Source organism: Acanthisitta chloris, unplaced genomic scaffold (genome assembly GCF_000695815.1).
Source record: "Acanthisitta chloris isolate BGI_N310 unplaced genomic scaffold, ASM69581v1 scaffold10379, whole genome shotgun sequence".
Lineage (NCBI taxonomy): Eukaryota > Metazoa > Chordata > Aves > Passeriformes > Acanthisittidae > Acanthisitta > Acanthisitta chloris.
The window spans coordinates 1-21423 of record NW_008690819.1 but is presented as its reverse complement, the minus strand read 5'-3'; the positions used below and the strand labels follow the sequence as shown (position 1 = coordinate 21423).

The following is a 21423-nucleotide window of genomic DNA, read 5'->3' as shown; positions in this document are numbered from 1 at the left end:
TTTATCTTTAACCATAATTTCCACCTGTATTGTAATATACTACAACCAAAAAAATCACTGAAGTAGGTACTTACCAAAAGCTTATTTTTGGCTACCACCAATAGCATGTCACCATTTCTGGACCAAGAGCAACATTTTACTAAAACCTCCACATCATCTGGTTGCTCATCTGCATTTTTGAAGAAATCTTTTATCTCAATACTTTTCAGTTCATTTCCTGAGCATGCTGCCCAAAGCTACAATGAAAAAGAAATACACAAAATCTCTTGTCACTGATGCAGGTACAGAATACAACAGGGTAGAGCTAACTCCCAATTACTCCTAGGAAAAAAGAGGGGGAGGGAGTAGAACATAAAAAGAGCCTTTGCTACTTTCCCCAGACAATGAATAGCATTAGAATATTCACAAGTACAAACAGTTTAGATAAAAAAGAAAAACAAAAAAGGGGAAAAAAAAAGGAAAAATCCAACCTATTTCTTCGACTGCATGCATGAAAACAGCACACAGAATTTGCTTTCAATTTTTACCTCTCCTGATGATTTATTTTCAGAGATGACAGAACTTTTAATTAACCTAAAAACTTGTTTCTACTTTCACTCCCACCTCAAGTTTTCTTAACCATGTGCATGGGGGGGCGGGGGGGGGGGAAACTACGGGCAGCCAACACTTTTTGCATGGTACTGGACAAGCCATTTCAAACTCTTGCAATAAAATGGGACCAATAATCAACTGTTTCAGGATTTAATCCACTAAAGCTGATCATGCAGACACAAAATTTTGTTATGCATATCTTGCATTTTATTTAAACACCCCATACATCATCAAAACAAACAGCTGACTTAAATACACTGCATACCTTTACTGTTCCATCTGTTGAGCAGCTAGCAACATATTCATCATTTGGTGAAAATCTACAGTGACTGACGGAATTTTCATGACCTATCATCGTATTCCTACAGTACTTTTCATTCAAATCCCAAAGCTGCAACAGAAATAAACATATAAATACCATATTCATGAATTACTCAAAGACAGACTGTTCACGCTCTTCTCAAAATCATGCACTGGCAAGCAAAACTTCAAATTATGCTTTTTTCCTTAGTTTTAGCCACATGCTCACAGCCTGGATGCTATGTCTCAGGCTACCCCAAAATTCACCTCTATCAGCTAACATGCAAGAAAGCTGTTAACATCAGAATTACATATAACTAATTAAACTTTGTGCACAGTGCAGAGAAGGCCCTTGAACACCACAAAGTTACTGAAAGTTTCCTCAAACTGAGGAAGGTTTATCTTGCCTCTTTCACCTCCAAAGTTCAGAATTATGTAGCTTACACATACTAACAAAAAGGAAATCTTCCAAGTTAGTCTTGAACAGTCTGAATACCATCCTTGCCACATCCATGCTAACAAAGTTAAAATAAGATTTCACACGTTTATTTTTTTGTTTAGGGCTCCTCCTCCCCACTGATTTCCAAGCTTATATCCTACACTTCATGTCTCCTATTTGTAACAAAAAAAAATGCAACTGAGTGTTCAAGTGAGAGTTCAAAACAAGAACAATCACTTGTAGAGTGTTCTCCGAAAATCAATGAGGCCCTTTTGATTATTGTGCATACTTCAATTCTGTTATTCATTACTTATCAAAGCATCAAACGGCCTAAAATCTTAAGCACCATGATGGTATAAAAATGGTCATTCTAAACAAGTCCCTTCTAAATCTACCTGTTCCAAAGTGGCAGACCCAGACAGTAAATGCATCTCCTGAGACATTCAGGAGACCAGCAAAGGCGGCCTCTTCTTTCCACTCTGAAGCACCATAACTGTATTTTATCTCCAGGTCACACAAACACAAGCTCTTGCAAGAATTCTTCAGATGAGTCTTCACAACTGCAAGTGCTTGCTACAGCTAGAACTCACAGTAGCCCCTGCCTCTGGCAATCCTTGCTGTCTACTCCCAGCAATTCTCCTGCACTCAAACTGGGCAACTGAGCCACTACAGGGAACCAAATGAGCAGAAAACCAAATCCACCAAACAGAGGCTTTGGCAGAGCTGGCTCCTTGTCTCATGCCACTGCAAAATAAGACAAGCATGTGCACTGTCTCAAAGGCAAGAATATGCAGCCAGGGCAATTTGCTTAGTTGTACTGTGAAATTACACTCTTTATTTGACAGCACGTAGGTCTTACTTGATTCTTCTGTTTACCCCTTTCCTCACATGCACACTTCAGCTTTCTGCTCTTTCTGGCTATACATACTGCCCCCCAATCTGAACAGTGCAAGCTAGTTACCCTGACAGAACTCTGCATTGATTATTGTTGTTTTGCTGGCTTCCATATTCATTTCTTTACTACACCCAATCAATTTAATCAAAAAAATGTCCCTGCTACACTTAAATAATGCTTTTTTCCCCTCTAATCTTTCATCACCCAGTTTTTTACATTGTTCATGTTTTCAATCATAAATTTCTGCCTTCATTTTCTCTTATGCTGTTTTTAATCAGGTATTTGACTCCCATATTCCCATTCCACTCTTGAAGTCTTGCCAAAGCTCTTACCTTCATGCCCTACCATTAGAGGACTTGGCCATTCTCCTCTGCTGAGTATAAACACTCCTGTACTGCCTTGTTGAAATCTGATTACAAAGCTGTAGTCAGTACTTTTAATCTGTTGCCATGTCTCCTTTACCAGACTCATTAGAAGTTTAAAGATATTTATACATCACTAATTATCCTGTTATGACAAGCAGCATGAGAATAATCTCAACCTTTTCCACTTACTTTGATGAAAGTGTCATTTGAGCAGGTGGCTAGAAGATACTGACCACTCCTGTTATTGAACTGGCAGCAATTGACCTGCTCTGAATGTTCTTCATATACACACCTACACTGGCCTGTTCTTGAATTCCAAATCTAGACAGAATTGAAGGATGAAAAATACTTTTAAGTGCATCTAATTAACTTTTAAAAATCTGGAAACAATGCTGAAATACAGATAAAGACCTAAGACATTCTTAGTAACACCTCAAAAATGTTTTGAAGAATACATAATTGCAAAAAGAAACAAGAAGTTATGAGGGAAGAGGTCACAATGCAGATTAGAATCTGATAAATACAGGAATTTCACCAAAATTTTGCTACAATGATGAGGAATTTAAAATTCCAAATATTTCACATATAACAGGAAAAAAAAAAACATTAAAAAAGAATTATGGATACATTCATCTCATACTATGAATAGGATTGGACTCAAACATTATGTTCCAGTTAAAAAGAATCATCTGATAATACAAGTAAAACAAGTGGCAATTCTGCAAGTATGATGTTAACATTAAACATCTTTTTTGCTATGCAACAAGTGGAGCTTTTCTGTTTGCCAAGCACTGAATTATCCATGTAAGATTTAAGACAGTTTAAAACACCTTTAGTCTTAAGAAGAATCTGCTCTGCCTGAATCAGTTAAACAGAAATTAGAATAATCAGTTTGAAAAAAAACTCCTCCTCATTCCCTTACCTTTACTTTTTTATCACTTGAACAAGTTGCTACAAATTCACCATCTGCAGAGAAAGCGCAACAAAGGATTTCATCATCATGGGCATCTATCTCCAGGAGTCTCTCTCCACTTTCTGCTTTAAACACCTAAAACAAGAAACAGTTAACACCTTGTAACTTACATACAATTCTAAAACAAGTACCAGTCAGTCTTCTCTCAAACAGCTCTCTTTATGTGAGCTCTTCAAAAACCTGGTTCCCTTTTGAAAGCACTCATGATTTCAGGCAAATTAACATAACCATAAAAATACCTAAATTTGCACTTCAATTTTGCAAGGAACACAAAAACTCTTAGAGAAAGAAATAATGAAAACGGATTTCAAAAAGCATTTCTGTTCTACCCTCACTCTTTACGCCTAGAGCCATGTCCTTCCGCAGTGTTTTTCAATAGTAACTGCAAAACACTATCTATTAACAAAGTATAAATTATATGTATGTGATATCCTGTGGAAAGTAAGAATTTCAGCACCAATTGATGATTTGAGGAACAAAAGCCAAAAATAAGTAGGGAAAAACTGCGCAGGATGAAACAAGTTTCAGTCTGGAGCTAGACAGGCAATACAAGGACAACTGGAGGAAAGTGTCACATACTAATCATTTCTCCAAATTCTCAGATTTAGCTTTGCAATGTGGGGGGGGAAGGAGGAATCAAGTATTCCTTCCCATCTTAGATTACCTATTCCTAACTATTAAAGCAAATAACAAGGTGTTCTTTACAGCACTGTTCAGGATATTACAAATGCAAAATCTCTGGTTTTTCCTTTACTTTTACATTGAACAGGAATATCAATGACAATGAAATGGTATTTGTTCAGGTAAGAACATAAATATTGAAGTAACAGGAAATCTACAATTACAGTAAATTCTGCAGAATATCTGTTAATCTAGCAATTTTTTTAAGTAGCCTTGAAAACTGAAAAGCTTAGGCCATGACTAGAAAAAAACATTAATAAGTTCAAAGTTAATGAAAAAAGGATTGTTGCTAATTTTCCTATTACTTCTTCAACAAAAGTATAGTTTAAATGCAATCACAATCCACAGAATTTTAGGGCAGAAAATTAAGAGGGGAAAAAAAAAAAAAAGCAATCTGCAGTGTCAATAATGAGGCCATTAAGTACAGAAGCTCAGCACAGTAACTTCAGCACAGCATAAAATGAGTACATTCACCAGGCATCTCCTTAAGTGGATGCCATAATCATAACACTGCAGAAGCCAGCAAATAAAATAAACAAATATAAAACCTAGTAACAACACATTAAATAGCCAAATGAACAGCAACTAAGCCACAGTGGTATTACTATTTTAGTACTCAACTTCTCAAGCATGAAAGCAATACCAAAGGTTTGCAGAACAGTTTTTCTTTCCTCTTACCTTTGGCTGTCTGGAATATGGATACTTTACCAGGTTACTGGCTGACTGATTGCTAGTTTTCTTGAGAGCTGGCTGACTCCCCTCCAGGCAGACTGCTGGCAAATTTGTATTAGTCACTTCTCTCTGTCTCCCCTAATCTGCTTTCTAAAAACTCTGGGCCCATTTCCACTCTAATACTGTCCTCAGCTTCAGGGGTTTTCTCCACAGATATATTTCTTTTGCATAAGACATTTTACTAAATAAGAACCTAAGTGCCATAATGCTCATTACCATCTCATATAAATAGTAAAGCTGTAACTAAAACATCTTACTGCTTCTTGGTACTGTAGAAGGTCTACTGTGACTGGAAATAACACTTCTTGCAAACAAACATTAAATAAGATGAGGTGCATTGCTTAGGCTGTCAGTTTTTCCCCATCATTAAAAGTCATTTTACTAAATAAGAACCTAAGTGCCATAATGCTCATTACCATCTCATATAAATAGTAAAGCTGTAACTAAAACATCTTACTGCTTCTTGGTACTGTAGAAGGTCTACTGTGACTGGAAATAACACTTCTTGCAAACAAACATTAAATAAGATGAGGTGCATTGCTTAGGCTGTCAGTTTTTCCCCATCATTAAAAGTCATCTGTGCTGGTTTGGGCTGAAGTAGAGTTACCTCACAGTGGCTAAAAGTCATCTGTGCTGGTTTGGGCTGAAGTAGAGTTAACTTTCCTCACAGTGGCTAGTATGGGGCTATGTTTAGGATTTTTGCAGGGCACAGGGTTGATAATGCAGAGATGTTTTAGCTATTGTGAGCAGAGCTCACACAGAGCCAAGACCTTCACTGTGTTCTGTACTGCCACACTGGCAAGGGAGTTGGGGGTGCATGGGAGATTGAGAGGGGACACAGCTGGGACAGGTGACCCAAACTACCCAAAGGGATATTCCATACCATAGGACACCATGCTCATAAGGTGGGAGGAAGAAGGAGGAAGGGGTGAACATTTGGAGTGATGTCATGTCTTCCCAAGGAACCGATACGCGTGACGGGCCCTGCTCTCCTGGAGATGGCTGAACACCTCCTGCCCATGGGAATCAGTGAATAAATTCCTTGTTTTGCTTTGCTTGTGTGCAGCTTTTGCTTCCTCAATTAAACTGTCTTTATCTCAACCCATGAGTTTTTCTATCTTTTACCCTTCTGATCCTCTCTCTCATCCCGTTGGTGGGGGAGTCTCTGACTGGCTCTGTGGTTCTTGGTTGCTAGTTGGGGTTAAACAACAACAGCATCTAACATTCAGGTACTAGAGCAGTGAGGGTATAAACCCAAAATCACATAATATAGCTTTTGAACAAAAATATAATGCTTACTAATCTAAACATGCCACTTGATGTTTACATACTTTTCAACCGTTTGTCTCCAATTATGCTCTAGATCCCTAGTATCTTCACATAACAAAAGAAAAGTGACAAATGTTATCAAAATGGTACACAGCATCTCTTTCCACTCATGCACTGGTATCTTACCTGAAGTGTTTTATCAGCTCCACATGATGCTATTCTTTGCCTATCCTTAGAAAAGCAGGCATGGTAAACTGCATCTCTGTGCGGACGAACAACCAGACGGTAGAGGTTTTTCAAGGATTTTTTATTGCTGCAGGATAAGACAACTGAGTTTAGATGAGTAGGCTTTCCTTGTACCTTTTTATTATTCAAAAGCCTTTCAAAATATAACACTTTTCCACACATTTATAGCAAACACAGCTTTATAACAAACAAACACACCAACCCATCAAACTTTACCTCTCAGCCTTCACGCTGAAGTAATAAGGGAAACACAAATTCCAACATTCACTCAGAAGTTTTTATTGTGCCTCAACAGTTACAGCTTAGAGATCAAGAAAGTTAACATGCACACGATAAATTAACGTGCTGCTTTACAGGCAAAGCTGTAAGACACAGCCTTCATAATGATGTTTTTATGATCTGATATGTGCTATTGCCAAATATGAATTTCTTCCTGAGGATTCTCATTCTCCTGCAGAAAACTCTCCCTTTTCAAGTTTATTCAAGAACATCTGCAAATTTGTTTGGATCTTAGCAAATGTACTTAATTTTCATGGCAATGGCTCAGTTGTTATCACTAGATAGCTAAATACACTCTATCATTGCTTTTCAATCAGAGATTAAGTACAGAATCTAATACACCGCAGATGGTTCTTGCCTCACTCTAACCAAGACTTAAGAGTTAGCAGCAATCATAATCATCCTGTTTAGCCAGATCTTCATACCCAAAGCTGTCACTGCAATAAGATGACTTTTGGTGATGAATGACCAAAACATCTGTGTCTGTTCTGTTATTTTCTTTCATGCTCTTCAGCATGCCTCCTACATCCAAGGGGGAAAACCCTGATCTAACTGGACATTGACTCTTGTGAACTGTGCAACTTCCAAGCAGTTTTGTCAGAATTCTGTTAGCTGTGTGCAATGAAACAACCAAATATTCAAAGAGGAGACTAATCTGCCTATTACCATAATGGCTTGATGCAGAGTGTTTTGTAATCACCAAGTACTACAAATATCAGAAGAGAAACATCAAACAGAAGAATCTAAGAGAGTTCCATGGAGAGATAACTATTGGACTCTGCTGGGAAAATGCTTAGATATATATACTTTCTTCATAAACAAACAACTTACAAAAATACAGTAACAGCAAAGAACAATTTAAACAGGAGAAATTTCATGATTGGGTAGAAATTACAAAGCCTTTTAGCATTTTCCATCTTGCTACTTTCAAAAATTTTGCAAGTTAACACAAATTATCTCCTTTTAAAAACCTTTTAATATAAAACCTAAAAATATCCTGTAACGTACACAATACTTGCAATGCAATTCTAACTTCAGAAATATTTAAAGTTTCAAAATATCATATTTTCATCTTCATAAAGCAATTTAAAAGGAACAGTAATTGAATAAATATATTACTCTATTTATTTCTATGTAATTATTACTAATTTGTGGCCTTACATATCCAGAGTTCTCCTTCACCCACAAGTTCTTGAAAATTATTTAACTTTCTTTTTCCAGAAAAAACACCCAGCAGTTCTTGCAAAGGTCATTGTATTAGCCATACATTGTATTTAGTTGTACATTAAATGATTTCCTTGGATTAAGGGGTCAGCAGATAGACTGCAGCTACTTACATCCACTCCAAATAGAATGTCCCTGTTTCTCTCTGAGCATGCAGCTTGGCTTGTTGATACACCTCTGATGTTTCTGGCTGGCAGAGACCCAGCTGTATAATGTCAGGGAATGGCTGCCGCCCAAGAAGGTGCCCATTTAAAGACAGAAATTCCTGGAAGTTCTCACGTACTGTGCTATCCTAAGTACAGAGCAGATAATATTTGATAACACAGATTTATCTTAGGATTTATTTCCTAAGTGCGCTTTGCTGTTTTAGTTTTTTATACAGCTAAAATTCTTACAGAAGCACTTAACTCTATTTTTCTATTTAGTTTTATCACCAAGTACATACAATAAACATAAATATTTAATTATTCTTATTCAGGAAAGCATATTTTTATTTTTCAAATAAAGAATACTGGTAACAGTAATTTACTCACTAAGCAGTCAGTGTGAAATATCAGAAAGACTACTCCAAGAGGCCAACAGAATTCTACACCTCCTCAAAATCAGAGTACCTCATGTACCCACCACTAGGTATTGTTGATCACTTTACTTACTGAGTTCCATGGCCAATCACTTACACACTGAAGTTACAACTGAAACTTAAAACTAAGTTTCCTTCTTTTCTATCTCCTCCAAGTTAAACTTTAATTTAGTATTGGGTTTATGTTTCAATTTTTTAAGCTTTCTATATACCTTCTATACATCCAACAAAATGCAATTACAAAACAGAAAAATGTATTTGGAACAGACTGATCAATTACCTTTTAGTATCATACCTTTTGATCCAGGATTGAACTATATTCCACATATTCATGAATCAGATGAGCAGGTCCTACCAATTCTGTTTTAGCTTTAATCCAATCTAAAGAAAACATAAGATCACGGAGCTCCTGCAAGAAATACAAGTTTAAGTTCAGAGCCTAAGTTTCACAACAGAATCTACTTGGGGGGAGGGGGAAGCACAGAAAATACATTAGGCATTTAATATGCTTTGGTACAACTGTCTGTAGTTGAAAACTTAGGTAATTTCAGGTATGAAAATTTTGTGTATAGAAGGCTAAGCTTGTTATTTTAATGCAAAAGACTACTCTTTGATGCAGCTAATCGGAGAAGGGGTGGGGGAACAAAGCAAATCTTTACTTTTGTAGCACAAAGACCTGGTTTAAGATACAGCTCTGAAAAAGCTTCTTCTAGTGATGGTTGATCTTTGTAAGAGATGCTGAATTTGAACGAAAGCAATAAAATCTGTTATAGCAGCATTTTACTCAAAAATGAGAAGACTACTTAAAAAGACAATCTGCAAATAGAATTATTAGAATATAATATTTCAGTTGGAAGGGACTTAACAGTGATCATCTAGTTCAACTGCCTGACCAAAACCTAACACAGGCAGCCTGTTCCAGTACCTGACCACCCTCTTGGCAAAGAAATGCTTCCTAATGTCCAGTCAAAACCTCCCCTGGCACAGCTCTGCACCATTCCCTCATGTCCTATTACTGCAGACCAGGAAGTAAGAGCTCAGCACCTCCCCCTCCACTTCCCCTGCTCAGGACATGGTAGAGAGCAATTAGTTCAAGGCATCTGAAACTCAAATTCAAGTGAAACTACTGAATTAGTAATCTTTCTGCATGATTTCCATCTTATACCAGCTTAGTATCTAAAGAACAGGAGGCAGCAAAAACGACAGCAAGTTCTTAAAGGTGCCAAGGCAATCCTGGTAATAAGAGATTTGCCCATCTAACTCTTGATGGACTTTTTGTGGCTGTTGAAATCAGATAATGAATTTTTACATACGAGTCTGTATGACATAAGTTGAAAAAACTAATAAGATTTCTGAAGAAAAAAGTAACTAGTTCATAAAATTCTCTGAAGAAATCAATTTACTTGTATTATCATAAAATAAAGCGAGCCTGGGTTTTCAAAAAGGTTTAGAGAAGAGTTCTTATCAAAACTTCTTAAAAGGGAAAAGAAAAACACAAACTATTATGATATAAACTAAGAAATCTTCTAAAGAACTCACTGAAAAGACAAGATATGAAGGGCAGAAATAAAGCAGTTTTCATAACGGACAGTGATTGTCAGTGGAACTCCTGAAGAACTCAATATAGAGTGTTTATGTAGCTGCACAAAAGCCTGAGGAAGAGAGGTGCAAGTGGGAAAAGGCCTGGGGGGACAAGCAGAGAAAGGAGTGGGTCAGGAAGGGAAACAGAAGACACAAGTCAGAACCCACCTCCTGCATGTTGGCACCAGCCATGTGATACGCCAGAAAGTTATACCAGTACATGCAATCCTCTTGAGATGGAACAGGCATATTAAGTTTGTAGTAATTCTTGTACTGATTTACTATGTTTTTATGTAACCCCTGCAATGTGAAGAAAAACACACTTTCAGTTAATAGCATACCAAGGTATAGATTAGTTTCACCATTGAGGAAGTCTAAGTATTATTAATATTAATCATAAATACTATTGAGGAACAATATTATTATTCTATCACAGTATGTCAACAAATGAAACAAAACCTTTCAAAACTGTGCACCTAACCAAATTTATTGCTCAAGACTTCTCCAGAAACATTCTCTGGATATTAAAAGACAGAAAAGGAAGCTGCTAACCTTCCTTCTTAGGTTGAAAACAACTACCAAATCACTCTTTACATTAAATGTGGTTAGCCAACAAAAAAGGATCCTTACACATACTGATTTAAAAACTTGCCTTTCCTTCATATCTACTCTTTTTGACCTGTCCTTGGGAAATGATAAATTAATTGGGCCCAGCTTTTAGGTCTTCTCCCTGCAAGTACTGCCTTAAATTGAAAAATGGAGTAAAAAACACTTCTCTGCTTTAAAGAAGCAACTTCCTATTCTGGTAGGGCCTTGATGCCTTCGTAATCAACAGTGGAACATTGTATCTTTTGCTAGAAATGTCCAGAGATAAAGAATTATAGAGAAATAATGGATATAGGGTGTTTTCTCTGCTTAGCCTCTTAGCTTAAAACGGAGCCATCATGAAATCAATCACTCCACAGTTTCAAGTTGCAAATAAGTATTTTTAATTAGTCAGCATTAAGTTAAACTGCTTTGTGGACCTGTTCTATGAAGCTGCTGGGATATCATTTATCAAAGCAACACTTCCTGCAGAATGCCCAGCTTGGAGAGTGGAGTTAAAAGCAGATTAGTCAACAGAGGTCATGACCTGAAGCTGGTTGCGATTCTTCTCTGTGAGAAAGTCAAGTTGAAGATCATGTAAATAATAATGGAATGATTTCCCATTACGATCACAGAACAATAGTGATTTGTTAACAAATTCCTGTAGTATATCTTCAACTTCTTCAGTTTCCATATCCCAAAGAATACAAAAAACCTAAGAAAAATGAACACATTAACAGAGAAAAGAATCAGAACTAAGTTGTAATATGAATTATGAATATCATAAAGGGCTACCAATTGACTGACAATAAAATGCATACTAACAAATACAGATGCATTACAAATGTGCTGATTTATAGGGATCATATCTTTTTCTTAAAGGAGACAAATTTCTGTGTGATTCTGTGATATCTTAGAATCAACCAGGTTGGAAATGACCTCAAAGATCATCAAGTCCAACTCTATATTTCACATAACCGTTTTTAAGCCTTCAGTGAGCTCAACTACAGTCTAATTAAAGAGCTACACATGGAATGCACATTAAACTTAAACATTATGAATACATTTATTAAGCTATGATTTTTTAGTTTCACTATAACAATACAAGTCATGACACCATAATGGACCAAATCCACCTAATCTAGCAATCATTGTTAAGTTAAATACAGCATAAGTTATACACAACAATTATAAATTTTATGCATTCTTGAAAGTTGCTATTTGTATCTCACTAAAAATGACAAGATCTCTGCACTGCTGTTATTACCTTAGTAGGTACTTCTACATCTTTCGGGAGGATAGAGAGGTCCTTATAGTAGTTTTTGTAATTGTCATTCAGTTGCTCAACACTTATGGACATTGCTTCATCAAGGGCTTCGTAATCATATGATGAAGATTTTCTTATTCTTTTAAACTGCTTATTCTGCAGCTGTCTGAGATAGTATTCCCAACGATTAGGGAAGTCTCGTAACAATGCACCTATCAAGGATATCACAAGAGGAGAACCTAAAAGAAAAGATTAAATCAATCTTACAAGTTTTCAAGGAACACAATCACAGTTGATTGATAGTCAAGTGGTTGAATGAATCAGGTAGTTTTCCCAATGCACAGATTATATTCTTGAGGTGTAGAGGACAGAGAAACAAAATATGTACTCCATGCACACATCTGCAAACTCACCAAATTTAAGCATAATTGTGGTGCAGGGGGAAAACACTCTGAGGAAAACTACTCGAAAATCAACACAAGACACTTCTATTTAGCTTAAAAAAACACCCAAAAAATTTTAAAAACACTGGTGTTTTACTTAACATATACAGTACTAAAAGATGTTCCCTCGTCTCCTTGTAAGTCCTAACCTAGAAGCAAAAAATATGTTTGGTGGTAAATGGTATGTGTAAGAGCGACCAGTATACCTTTGCATTCTCTTACAAGGCAGTTAGCTTGTTCTGGTAGTTCTGATATTTTCATATTCACAAATAGGGATAAAATCTCCAGTCCTTTCTCATGTACTAGTCCACTTTCCACATGAACCTCATATTTATTGCCTAGACACAGAAACACAGGAAAAAAATTAAAAGAATGCAAAAATTTCTATGGAAGTTGAAAGTATTTTCCAAGTAAAATCTGGAGTAAAGGAGGTGATGGTTCATGATTTTTTGCATAGCATTTTATAGGCTTAGCACTAAGAGCAGTAAAAATTCTACTCATCAGAAACAGTTTGCATTAGAGGAACAAATAAAAAAAAATACCATAATCTAAAAATTACAAATGCATTATGGGCAGTGACTGCTTAAGAGTGTAGAGGTAATCAGTCTAACAGCATTAGTGTCACAGAGGTTAACCTACCCTGCTGAGAATCACTGCACTCTTCGATGTAAACATGTAACTTTCAGGATAACTTATAAGACATAGTCTCACAGAGCAGAATTCTAGTACTTTGCCACTTGTGCACAAGTTGATAGACACAGATTCTATCAGATCCTTTTAAAAGTTCACATGATCAAGTTGCACACACATACGCATAAAATCTGTGGTGCAGGAGAGAAAACAGTTCCTTACCAGCCACAGCATCTGTTACACTCCTGTCTCTGCTGGTGATAAGAACCTGGCATTGATTATCGAATGCTTTTAATACCCAGGAATCCCAAATGTCATCCAGGACCAAAAGAGATCTGGTGTAAGAAGAAATATTGCAGATGTCAGATCCACTATTAGTGCTAAAAGAAAGCATTGAATTTTAATAATGAAAGAACATTATCAAAATTTACAATGTATCTGCATAATTTTTTTAGATTAATATGCAAAATATCTTAAGAGCATGTCTAGAGAAGGGCAATGAAGCTGGTGAAGGGTCTTGAGAGTAAGTCCTATGAGGAGCAGCTGAGGGAGCTGGGGTTGTGTAGCCTGGAGAAAAGGAGGCTCATGGGCAACTTTGTCACAACTACCTGAAAGGAGGTCACAGCCATGTGGGGGTTGTTCTCTTTGCCATGTCTCAAATGAAAGGATGACAGCAAACAGCCTTAAGTTGTGCCAGGGTAAATTCAGATTAGATACAAGAAAAAAATTTCACTGAAAGTGTGGTTAGGCATTGGAGAAAGTTGCCCACAAAGGTGGTGGTCTCTGAAAGTGTTCATGAGGCATCTGGATGTGGCACTTGGGGACATGGCTTATGGGTGATTATGGTGGTGCTAGGTTGATGGTTGGACTACATGGTCTTGAAGGTCTCTTCCAACCTTGGTGATTCTGTAATTAAGCACTGTGAAAGAAGCTGAAGAAGCTTTTACCATTTATCACTTTATAGCTACAATTGAAGTATTGATACTGTTTCAAGACCTACTTCCATTAGTAGATCCAGGAAAACCAGAAATCTTTACTGTTTTCCAAGACATAAGGTATCATAAATGAAGAAAAGAGCTGTATAGGACTAAATAACAATTCTGCTTGACACAGACTAGTGATAAGCTTTATGGGAGAAAGCATTTCAGATTCCTTTTGACTCAAGAGTTTTCCGTTTCATTCTTGTATCTTCAGAAAGCTATACGTGAGTAATTCTTTTGTGAAGGAATTATCTTGGATGGTGAGGCTCGTTATACAACCAACATTTGATCGTGACTACGTATTCAAATCCTATGGTTGGACCTGTACAGAGGTTACCACATAGAATCTCACCAAAATAAGTACAGCAGACTCCCCTACACCTGAGTGAGTGACCATCAATCCCTCCCTGACATCAGGAACTTCTTTTAAAAATTATTGTCCAGATGCCAAGTAAAAGCTGGCAGGGAAATAAGAATCAGAGTGAAGAGGACAAGCTTTGATGTTAAGGCAGGTTTGGAGGTGATAGAACAGGCCAGGGAGGAGCTGCAGGTGAAGCATGGTCATGATTTGCAAGTCAAAGATCCTTAGAGGTGGCTGCTGGGATCTGACATGCACCACCAGCTCTCAAAGCAGTGAGTAATGAATAGAATATCAAAACCCAGTGATTTGGAAGCAGAGATGGGAGTATTTCTAGCTTTCAAGAGGGAAAAATTATCCATGGAGATAAATCTCTGCCTGGAGGAGACAGAGGGGAGATCTCATGGCTGTTTATAGCTTCCTCTGGAATGGCAGCACCGATCTCTGCTCTGTGTGACCAGTGACAGGAGCTAAGGGAATGGCTTAGAACTGTGTCAGGGGAGGTTTAGGCTGGATATCAGGAACAGGTTCTTCCCCCAGAAGGTAGCTGGGCACTGAAACAGCTCCCAGGGGCAGTGGTCACAGCTCCAAGTCTGATAGAGCTCAAGGAGCATTTGGACAATGCTCCCAGGCGCATGGTGGGATTGTTGAGGTGTCCTGTGCAGGGCCAGGACTTGGACTTTGATGATCCGTCCCTTCCAACTGGGGATATTCCATGATTCCATACACCTGCCTACATATGACAAAGAAATTACTGAAAATTGTTTATTAAAGATTGGTTCTAAGGGAGCAAGAAGCCAAAAGACTAGCTGGCAAGAAGATGTATGAAAAGAAATACCAGTTATTTGCATTTGGTGGGTTTTAGTTATTGAAACATAATCCTACAAATTGCTCACCTTTACTGCCTTTTTTTTTTTTTAAGGAATGAAAATTTCAGCTACACTAGTCATTGGTTAACTTGTCCAATTCCCACTGAAGCATGCCAAGACTTCCGCATTTTTTTGTTCAGCTAAATAGCACTTATGCCACCAAAGCTCATAAATAAGGATCTGACACCTCTTAATCAACTTCAAACAAATCATACCACATTTTCAAAGTTACACCTAAGTCTTGGCTACCCCATCTCATTTTTATACAACTCCTCTATTAATACCCTTTTGATAAATCAGAGGGTTCTCAAGATACTACCATAGCCATAAATGACTAATTTTGTGGCACTTTCACACCGGGAAATATGGTGGGTGGTACGAATTACAGCCTGATTTTATGCTTTCAATTAATCTGAGAAGTTCAAAGTCCTCCCAGTCTTTCAACACCAGCGATTTTTCTCCTTCAACCACACCAATAAATCTTAAATCCTAATTAAGATTATTGAAAAAAAATTAAAACAAAGAAAACCCAAAAGAAACAAAACCACCCCAAACCAACGAACAAAACCCTGTGATAACATCCACCAGAGATTAAACTCTGGCATTTATTACTCTAAAGTATATCATAGTTTCAATTTCTTCATTTGACTAATACTTTAATCCCAAGAATCTGAATCCTTTGTCTAATACTCTAGTTCCAAGATATATCAGGTTGACTATTTGAATCCAGAAATAGCTAAAGTGACTTTTTGTCTCCAAATTCCAGTGCAGAGCAAGTTCTTCCACTAGCTGCAGAACAAGTGAAGCTTGGTTTCAATACACTTGTGCTCTATGAACCTCACTCCTCAGTACATTCCCCTCTACTTCTTCCCACACCCACTTACCTCCCCTCACACCCACACTAATGCTGTGTGCAAATTAAACCTTAAAATTCTTCTGTATTGAAGAGTTTGGCTTTGTTTAATTTGCTAATAAACAAGATTTAAAAATGGAAGCGTGTCCATGGAGACAACCACTTCACATACTTCATGGAAAAGTACACTTTCAGCTGAAAACATCATTTGAACCTTTCATGTAAGATTCCCCCAAAAAAAGGAAAGCTTTCTTGTGGAGAAGCTGGCAATATTTTTCACATCTCTTCTACACAAGACAGACCTGTTTTTAACCCCTGTACAAAAATGCCAGTATTCTACTCCATATCATCTATAAGGTCACAAGGTTGGAGCACTCATCCCGAGACAACTCACTGAGGTGCAGGCTTGTTTAGTTTAGTACAGATTTTCCCAGAGAGCACTAAAATCCTTTACAAAACATATTGCTCAAAGAGGAAGAAGCTGTGCAGTGACTGAGATACTATTTGATTAAATCAAGTCACTTTCCCTGAAGTTTCAAAGCAACTGGTTTCCTGGGGTTAACTGATCACACCATGAAAACCTGCTTTCACTTCGGTACCTCTAAACCAAACACTTTTTAAAAAGACATCCACTGTTCTGGAAAGATTTTCTGCACTGATACACACCATTTTTTCTGCTGTATGATCCTCACATATCAGTGAAGCACTCTATGCACACAATGAGAATACTGAAAGTTAGAGCAATCCTTATGTCCAATTGTTTGCTCCCAACTTTCACTATTCAATGACTAATAATTTTTCAAGCACATATGACTCCTGCACAGTTGATTAACATACTTTGTTAGCAGAAGCCTTATTAGACTAAGTTAGAAGTTGATTTTTAAAAAAAAAACCCACCACAGAGACATGTAACCACAACACAGACATCTTAGATAACCAGACCAAAGTTACTCTGCAAAGTTGTTTTCTCAGTTAAAAGAATAGTGTTTCATTTTACTGACATCACCTGGGATATTTGCGTAACATCAGCAAACGAAGACGATCTTTAGCCTCCTCAATGTTAAGTGGTGGCCTTTGTGAAAGAGCTGAGTCATGTTCCAATCTACTACAGAGATTCTGAAGTTTTATTAGGAGCCCTGCTTTGTCCTGTTTCCCAACAGAGATCCAGTGAACTCCTCCTGGAAAGTAATCTTACAAAAAAAGCAGTATTAATCATGTTATACATTTAAAATCAGAAATATTTAATAGCAGCTTACGACAGCAATCAAGAACTCTATTTCAACTAAAATATGAAACAGCTGATGCTGTTGTCCTTCCTTTCTACATGTGTTCCTGCCTGTCCCTTCTGCATCCACCTTCCTGCTAGTGTGGCTTAACATTTACTTTTTTAACTCTGTATTGCTGCAGTCCAGAGTTTGGGATGTTATGTAACCCCAAAACAGTGATCAAGAAGACATCTAGAATCACAGCGGCATAGAATCAACCAGGTTGGAAGATACCTCAAAAACCATCAAGTCCAACCCTACCGTTGTTACTAGACCATGGCACTAAGTGCCACATCTAGTCTAGAAGAGTCAGCTGTAGCAGAGGATGCTGTAGTCTCTATCCCTACTTCATGTTTTCTAATGCCAGAATCCTACTTTTCTTCTCCTAGTGTCCTATGCAGGTGGAAAAAAGAATCAAAACACAATGAAGTGGTTTCACTTATGATCTGCTGTCAGCTGAAGTGATACTAGTGCAATCACTCCACAAATTCCTATTATTAAAATATGTGCAAAAGTTAGAGCACAGCTTGTGTAAACTCACACAACAAGGAGAAGAGTCTGAGGACTTCACAAGCAATGCCCAAAAGGAGTATGAACTAGATATGGTTATTTTGCACTAACTGAAATAACAATTTCAAGTTAATTGAGGATGCCTCTACTCTCACAAACCACAGCAGACTCTAAGGTGAAAAGCAATTCAAAAATCTTTTTCCATAAACAAAAAAAATACTTAGTGGTCCTAGAGGACGAAATGGTTATGAAAGCTGTGTGGAGCAAGTAGTTCAGAAGCAGGTAAGAAATTTAGAAACCTAAATCACTAGGAAGATGGCATATGATACTTCACCTTATTATCTCCAATACACATATATCTGTAGTGATTTTTATAAAAATACATATGTTTTTCTAAAAGTACCTGTCAAGAGCTGATGATCCCTTAAAGCTTCTGCTGTTAAAACAGTCTTCCCACAACCTGCCATTCCATAAACTGTGACCCAGCCTGGATCACTTCCCAGGCAGCATAATTTCTTTTTAATAGCATCTACCAGTTTCGGCCGAGTGACAAACACAACTGGTCTCTGTGGTACACCTCCTTCGCAGAGAACTGTCTTAACTAAAGTAAAAAACAAGAAACATGAAAATAAAAAGTGAATTCTCAACATGATGCCTCCTCAAACCAAACAGCTCCCCACCCTAAATAGCTAGAAGGCTCTTGAAGTGACCTGAAATAGAAGAGGTGAAGCATAGCAGAAAAGGAAATGTACACTTTATCTGTTCACTTTGTGGCCAAATACAGTGACATATTATACTGATAGACTTTGGGAGATCTTACTTGGATAACCAAAATTCCACATGCCTTTGACACAGTAAATATGGCAGTTAGACAGTTCTTCCCATTAGAAACCGCAAATTTATTTCATGTTAATCAAAGATGACACCAATGACAATGTAGGTAGAACTTAGGAACTTACGTATGGTAACTAAAAGATCTGGTGGAAAGAACTAAGCAACCTAATTTATATTAAAATAGATCAACTATTGGAATAAAGGATAAGAGATTACTCTTATTACAGATTACTCTTCCAGATAAATATTGGAATTTTGGAGGCTACAAGTTTTCGTGTTATATTCAACTTCTTCAGTAGATACAAATGAGGGTCTTTCACTTAGAACTTACAATGTAGCGAAAACCAGGAGAGTTTCTGGTTTCCCATCTTGTGAAATAAACATTACTGAATACTAACACTTTCAAGATGACCTACAAAAGCTGCAACTGCTGTAACTCTCCTGTCATATTGAATGTAAGAGATACAGAAATACTGACTATGACGCTACCAAAACAAGTGAATGCACCAACTACTCCTTCTTCATTGGAATGGGTATTATAGATAGTCACTTCCTAAGTAATAAAGAAGACAACTTTACTTTCAAGCACAGGGATTGCTGTAATTACACTGACCATATGAAGTCATTCCATCCATTGAACTCTTTCTGTTGCCAGAGGAGACGGAAGGGATTCCATCCTGAAGAAGTGCAGCAAGATCGCTGTACCCTTCATGGAGCAGTGCATTATAAAAGGATCTATATGAATTGTTATCTTTCGTAAGAATAATGTTTATCAGCATAGCTGCTCGCTCCTTCTGTGTACTCTAGAAAGAACATTCAAAGAGGTATTACACAAAACTGAGAGACCTTAGAAATCATCTCGTCTATCACTCTGTAAATTATAGACTATTTATAGTTACAGAAATAGCCTTCAATTTGACCAAGCCATTAACCCAACCTTATGAACTGCAAGAAAAGCTGCCTGCTAGCCACATGCTTAAGAATTTGCTGGACCCAGGAATTAGAGAGGCAGAAATTACTGTTTTTAAAAAGCATAGTAAAACACGTGAATAAACTAAGAAGACAACAAGTGAGAGATGACTCTACCTGCTGTTTCACTTTCTCCTCCTCCTGTAATGTTAGTACTTCGTCAGAAATCATATGATCCATGATATAAGAAGTCTTGATGTCTTTTTCCAATGCCTGGCGGTTCATAATTAAATAATTTCTACTCTTGACATCCATATTTCTTCAGCGTGAAAAAGGGAAGGGAGAAAAGATAAGTGGGAACAGGAACGTAACTTAGAGGTACAAGGAAGTAAGTTTTAAAATAGCTTATGAATTTTGGTTTTAAAGTCAGAAAGAGTAGAAGAGCTACGTTAGTGGAAAATACAGTGAATCTTCAGGCAAGCTTAACTGGAGAAAGCTAAAAAAATCTAGGTTTTATTTACCCTCTGTCCTAATAAAGAGACTTCACACAACTGCCAAATCAATTTAATTACACTATTTATGACTCACTAGTCTAGCTTGGCTGGACAGCACAGTAGCATCAAGAAAACATTAGAGAAACTTAATATTCCTTTTCAACAGAGTAAAAAAGGCATATTAATAGTCAAGTTCTAATAGTTCACAAGGTACCATGAATATGATTAGCACTCCTGAAATACTGTTTGGATGTCACGTGCTGTTATGTTTAATAAAACCATCCAGCTAAGCATTATAATAATTAATCTGACTAATTTCTCTGATTGCTCCACTTGGAGGCATATAAAATAGGTATAAAAAGAATTTATATGTGCAACAATTAATTGGACTCATAGCAAAATATCTGTGCTCTCTACATGAACAGAAATTTTCAATAAAAAGCCTGTCAGGTACCTGCTCATTCTGAAAATAAAAAATCTGAGTCCTTTTGCACAGTTCTATGAATTTAGGCTTATGAATGCTTTGCAGAACTACAACAGCACAGGATTTTCAATTGTCTTGTACACTAAGAACTTGCTCAATGTCTCTAAGAAAAGGACTTCTCTTTAGTCGCAGCATCCTCGAATTTTTTAAGTCCTTGAACATGCGATTGGGACAACAGGATGAAAAAGAGGACTGGCCTCATCACATGACATAAACTCCTTGTTGTCTCCAAGTTCAAGAATCCATACAAGCACGCTCAGATCTTGGCACATGGTGGAAGACAGAGCCCCCAACACTGCCCATGACTGCGCTATACCTTCCTCTGTCAGCATCCAACACCTCTGTGCCATACATAAAAACCGCCTGAAGACAATAGAAGGTGAAAACTATTATCTACTGCGTAAAGGTTTCCCAGCACTGCTGCATCTCTAGGAAGGGCTGGAACTGGCAGCCTTTTGAAGGCATCAAAAAGTATTTGCTCTCTCTGAAGACAAGTAGCTTATGGCGTCAATACAAGCGAATCAGCTGCCCCACGAGAGCCCCAACTGATCAAAAAGATCTCTCGGATCGCTCCTGCAGAACGCCGGCAGGATGCATAAACAAGTCCGAACTGCTCCACGGAGCAGGCAGGCAGGTGTCTGCAGAGGCGTCGCCTCCTCCGCCGCGCAGATGTGGAACAGCTGCCTATGGATGAGCCACACTGACAGAATTCCCCATTTCCACTGAAAACGACGCGGCCGAAAAAGCCTCCCGTCCCACCGAGCCGCTGAGGAGAGCGGACGCGAAA

The 21423-nt window shown here is 37.6% G+C and overlaps 1 protein-coding gene across 1 annotated transcript in view; it reads right to left on the bottom strand.

The window, feature by feature from the left end:
• Positions 1-19973, bottom strand: part of APAF1 (apoptotic peptidase activating factor 1) — a 31137-nt gene extending 11164 nt beyond the window's left edge. The window contains exons 1-16 of the mRNA XM_009081975.1: positions 19836-19973; positions 19363-19552; positions 18319-18516; positions 17147-17330; positions 13303-13415; positions 12657-12788; positions 12008-12246; positions 11288-11455; positions 10324-10455; positions 8870-8983; positions 8108-8286; positions 6432-6558; positions 3513-3638; positions 2780-2911; positions 857-982; positions 75-236 (exon numbers count right to left, since the gene is read on the bottom strand). Of these exons, the coding sequence (XP_009080223.1) occupies positions 75-236; positions 857-982; positions 2780-2911; positions 3513-3638; positions 6432-6558; positions 8108-8286; positions 8870-8983; positions 10324-10455; positions 11288-11455; positions 12008-12246; positions 12657-12788; positions 13303-13415; positions 17147-17330; positions 18319-18516; positions 19363-19552; positions 19836-19973 (2460 nt within the window). The remainder of the gene's footprint in view (positions 1-74; positions 237-856; positions 983-2779; positions 2912-3512; positions 3639-6431; positions 6559-8107; positions 8287-8869; positions 8984-10323; positions 10456-11287; positions 11456-12007; positions 12247-12656; positions 12789-13302; positions 13416-17146; positions 17331-18318; positions 18517-19362; positions 19553-19835) is intronic.
• Between the last annotated feature and the right edge of the window lie 1450 nt (positions 19974-21423).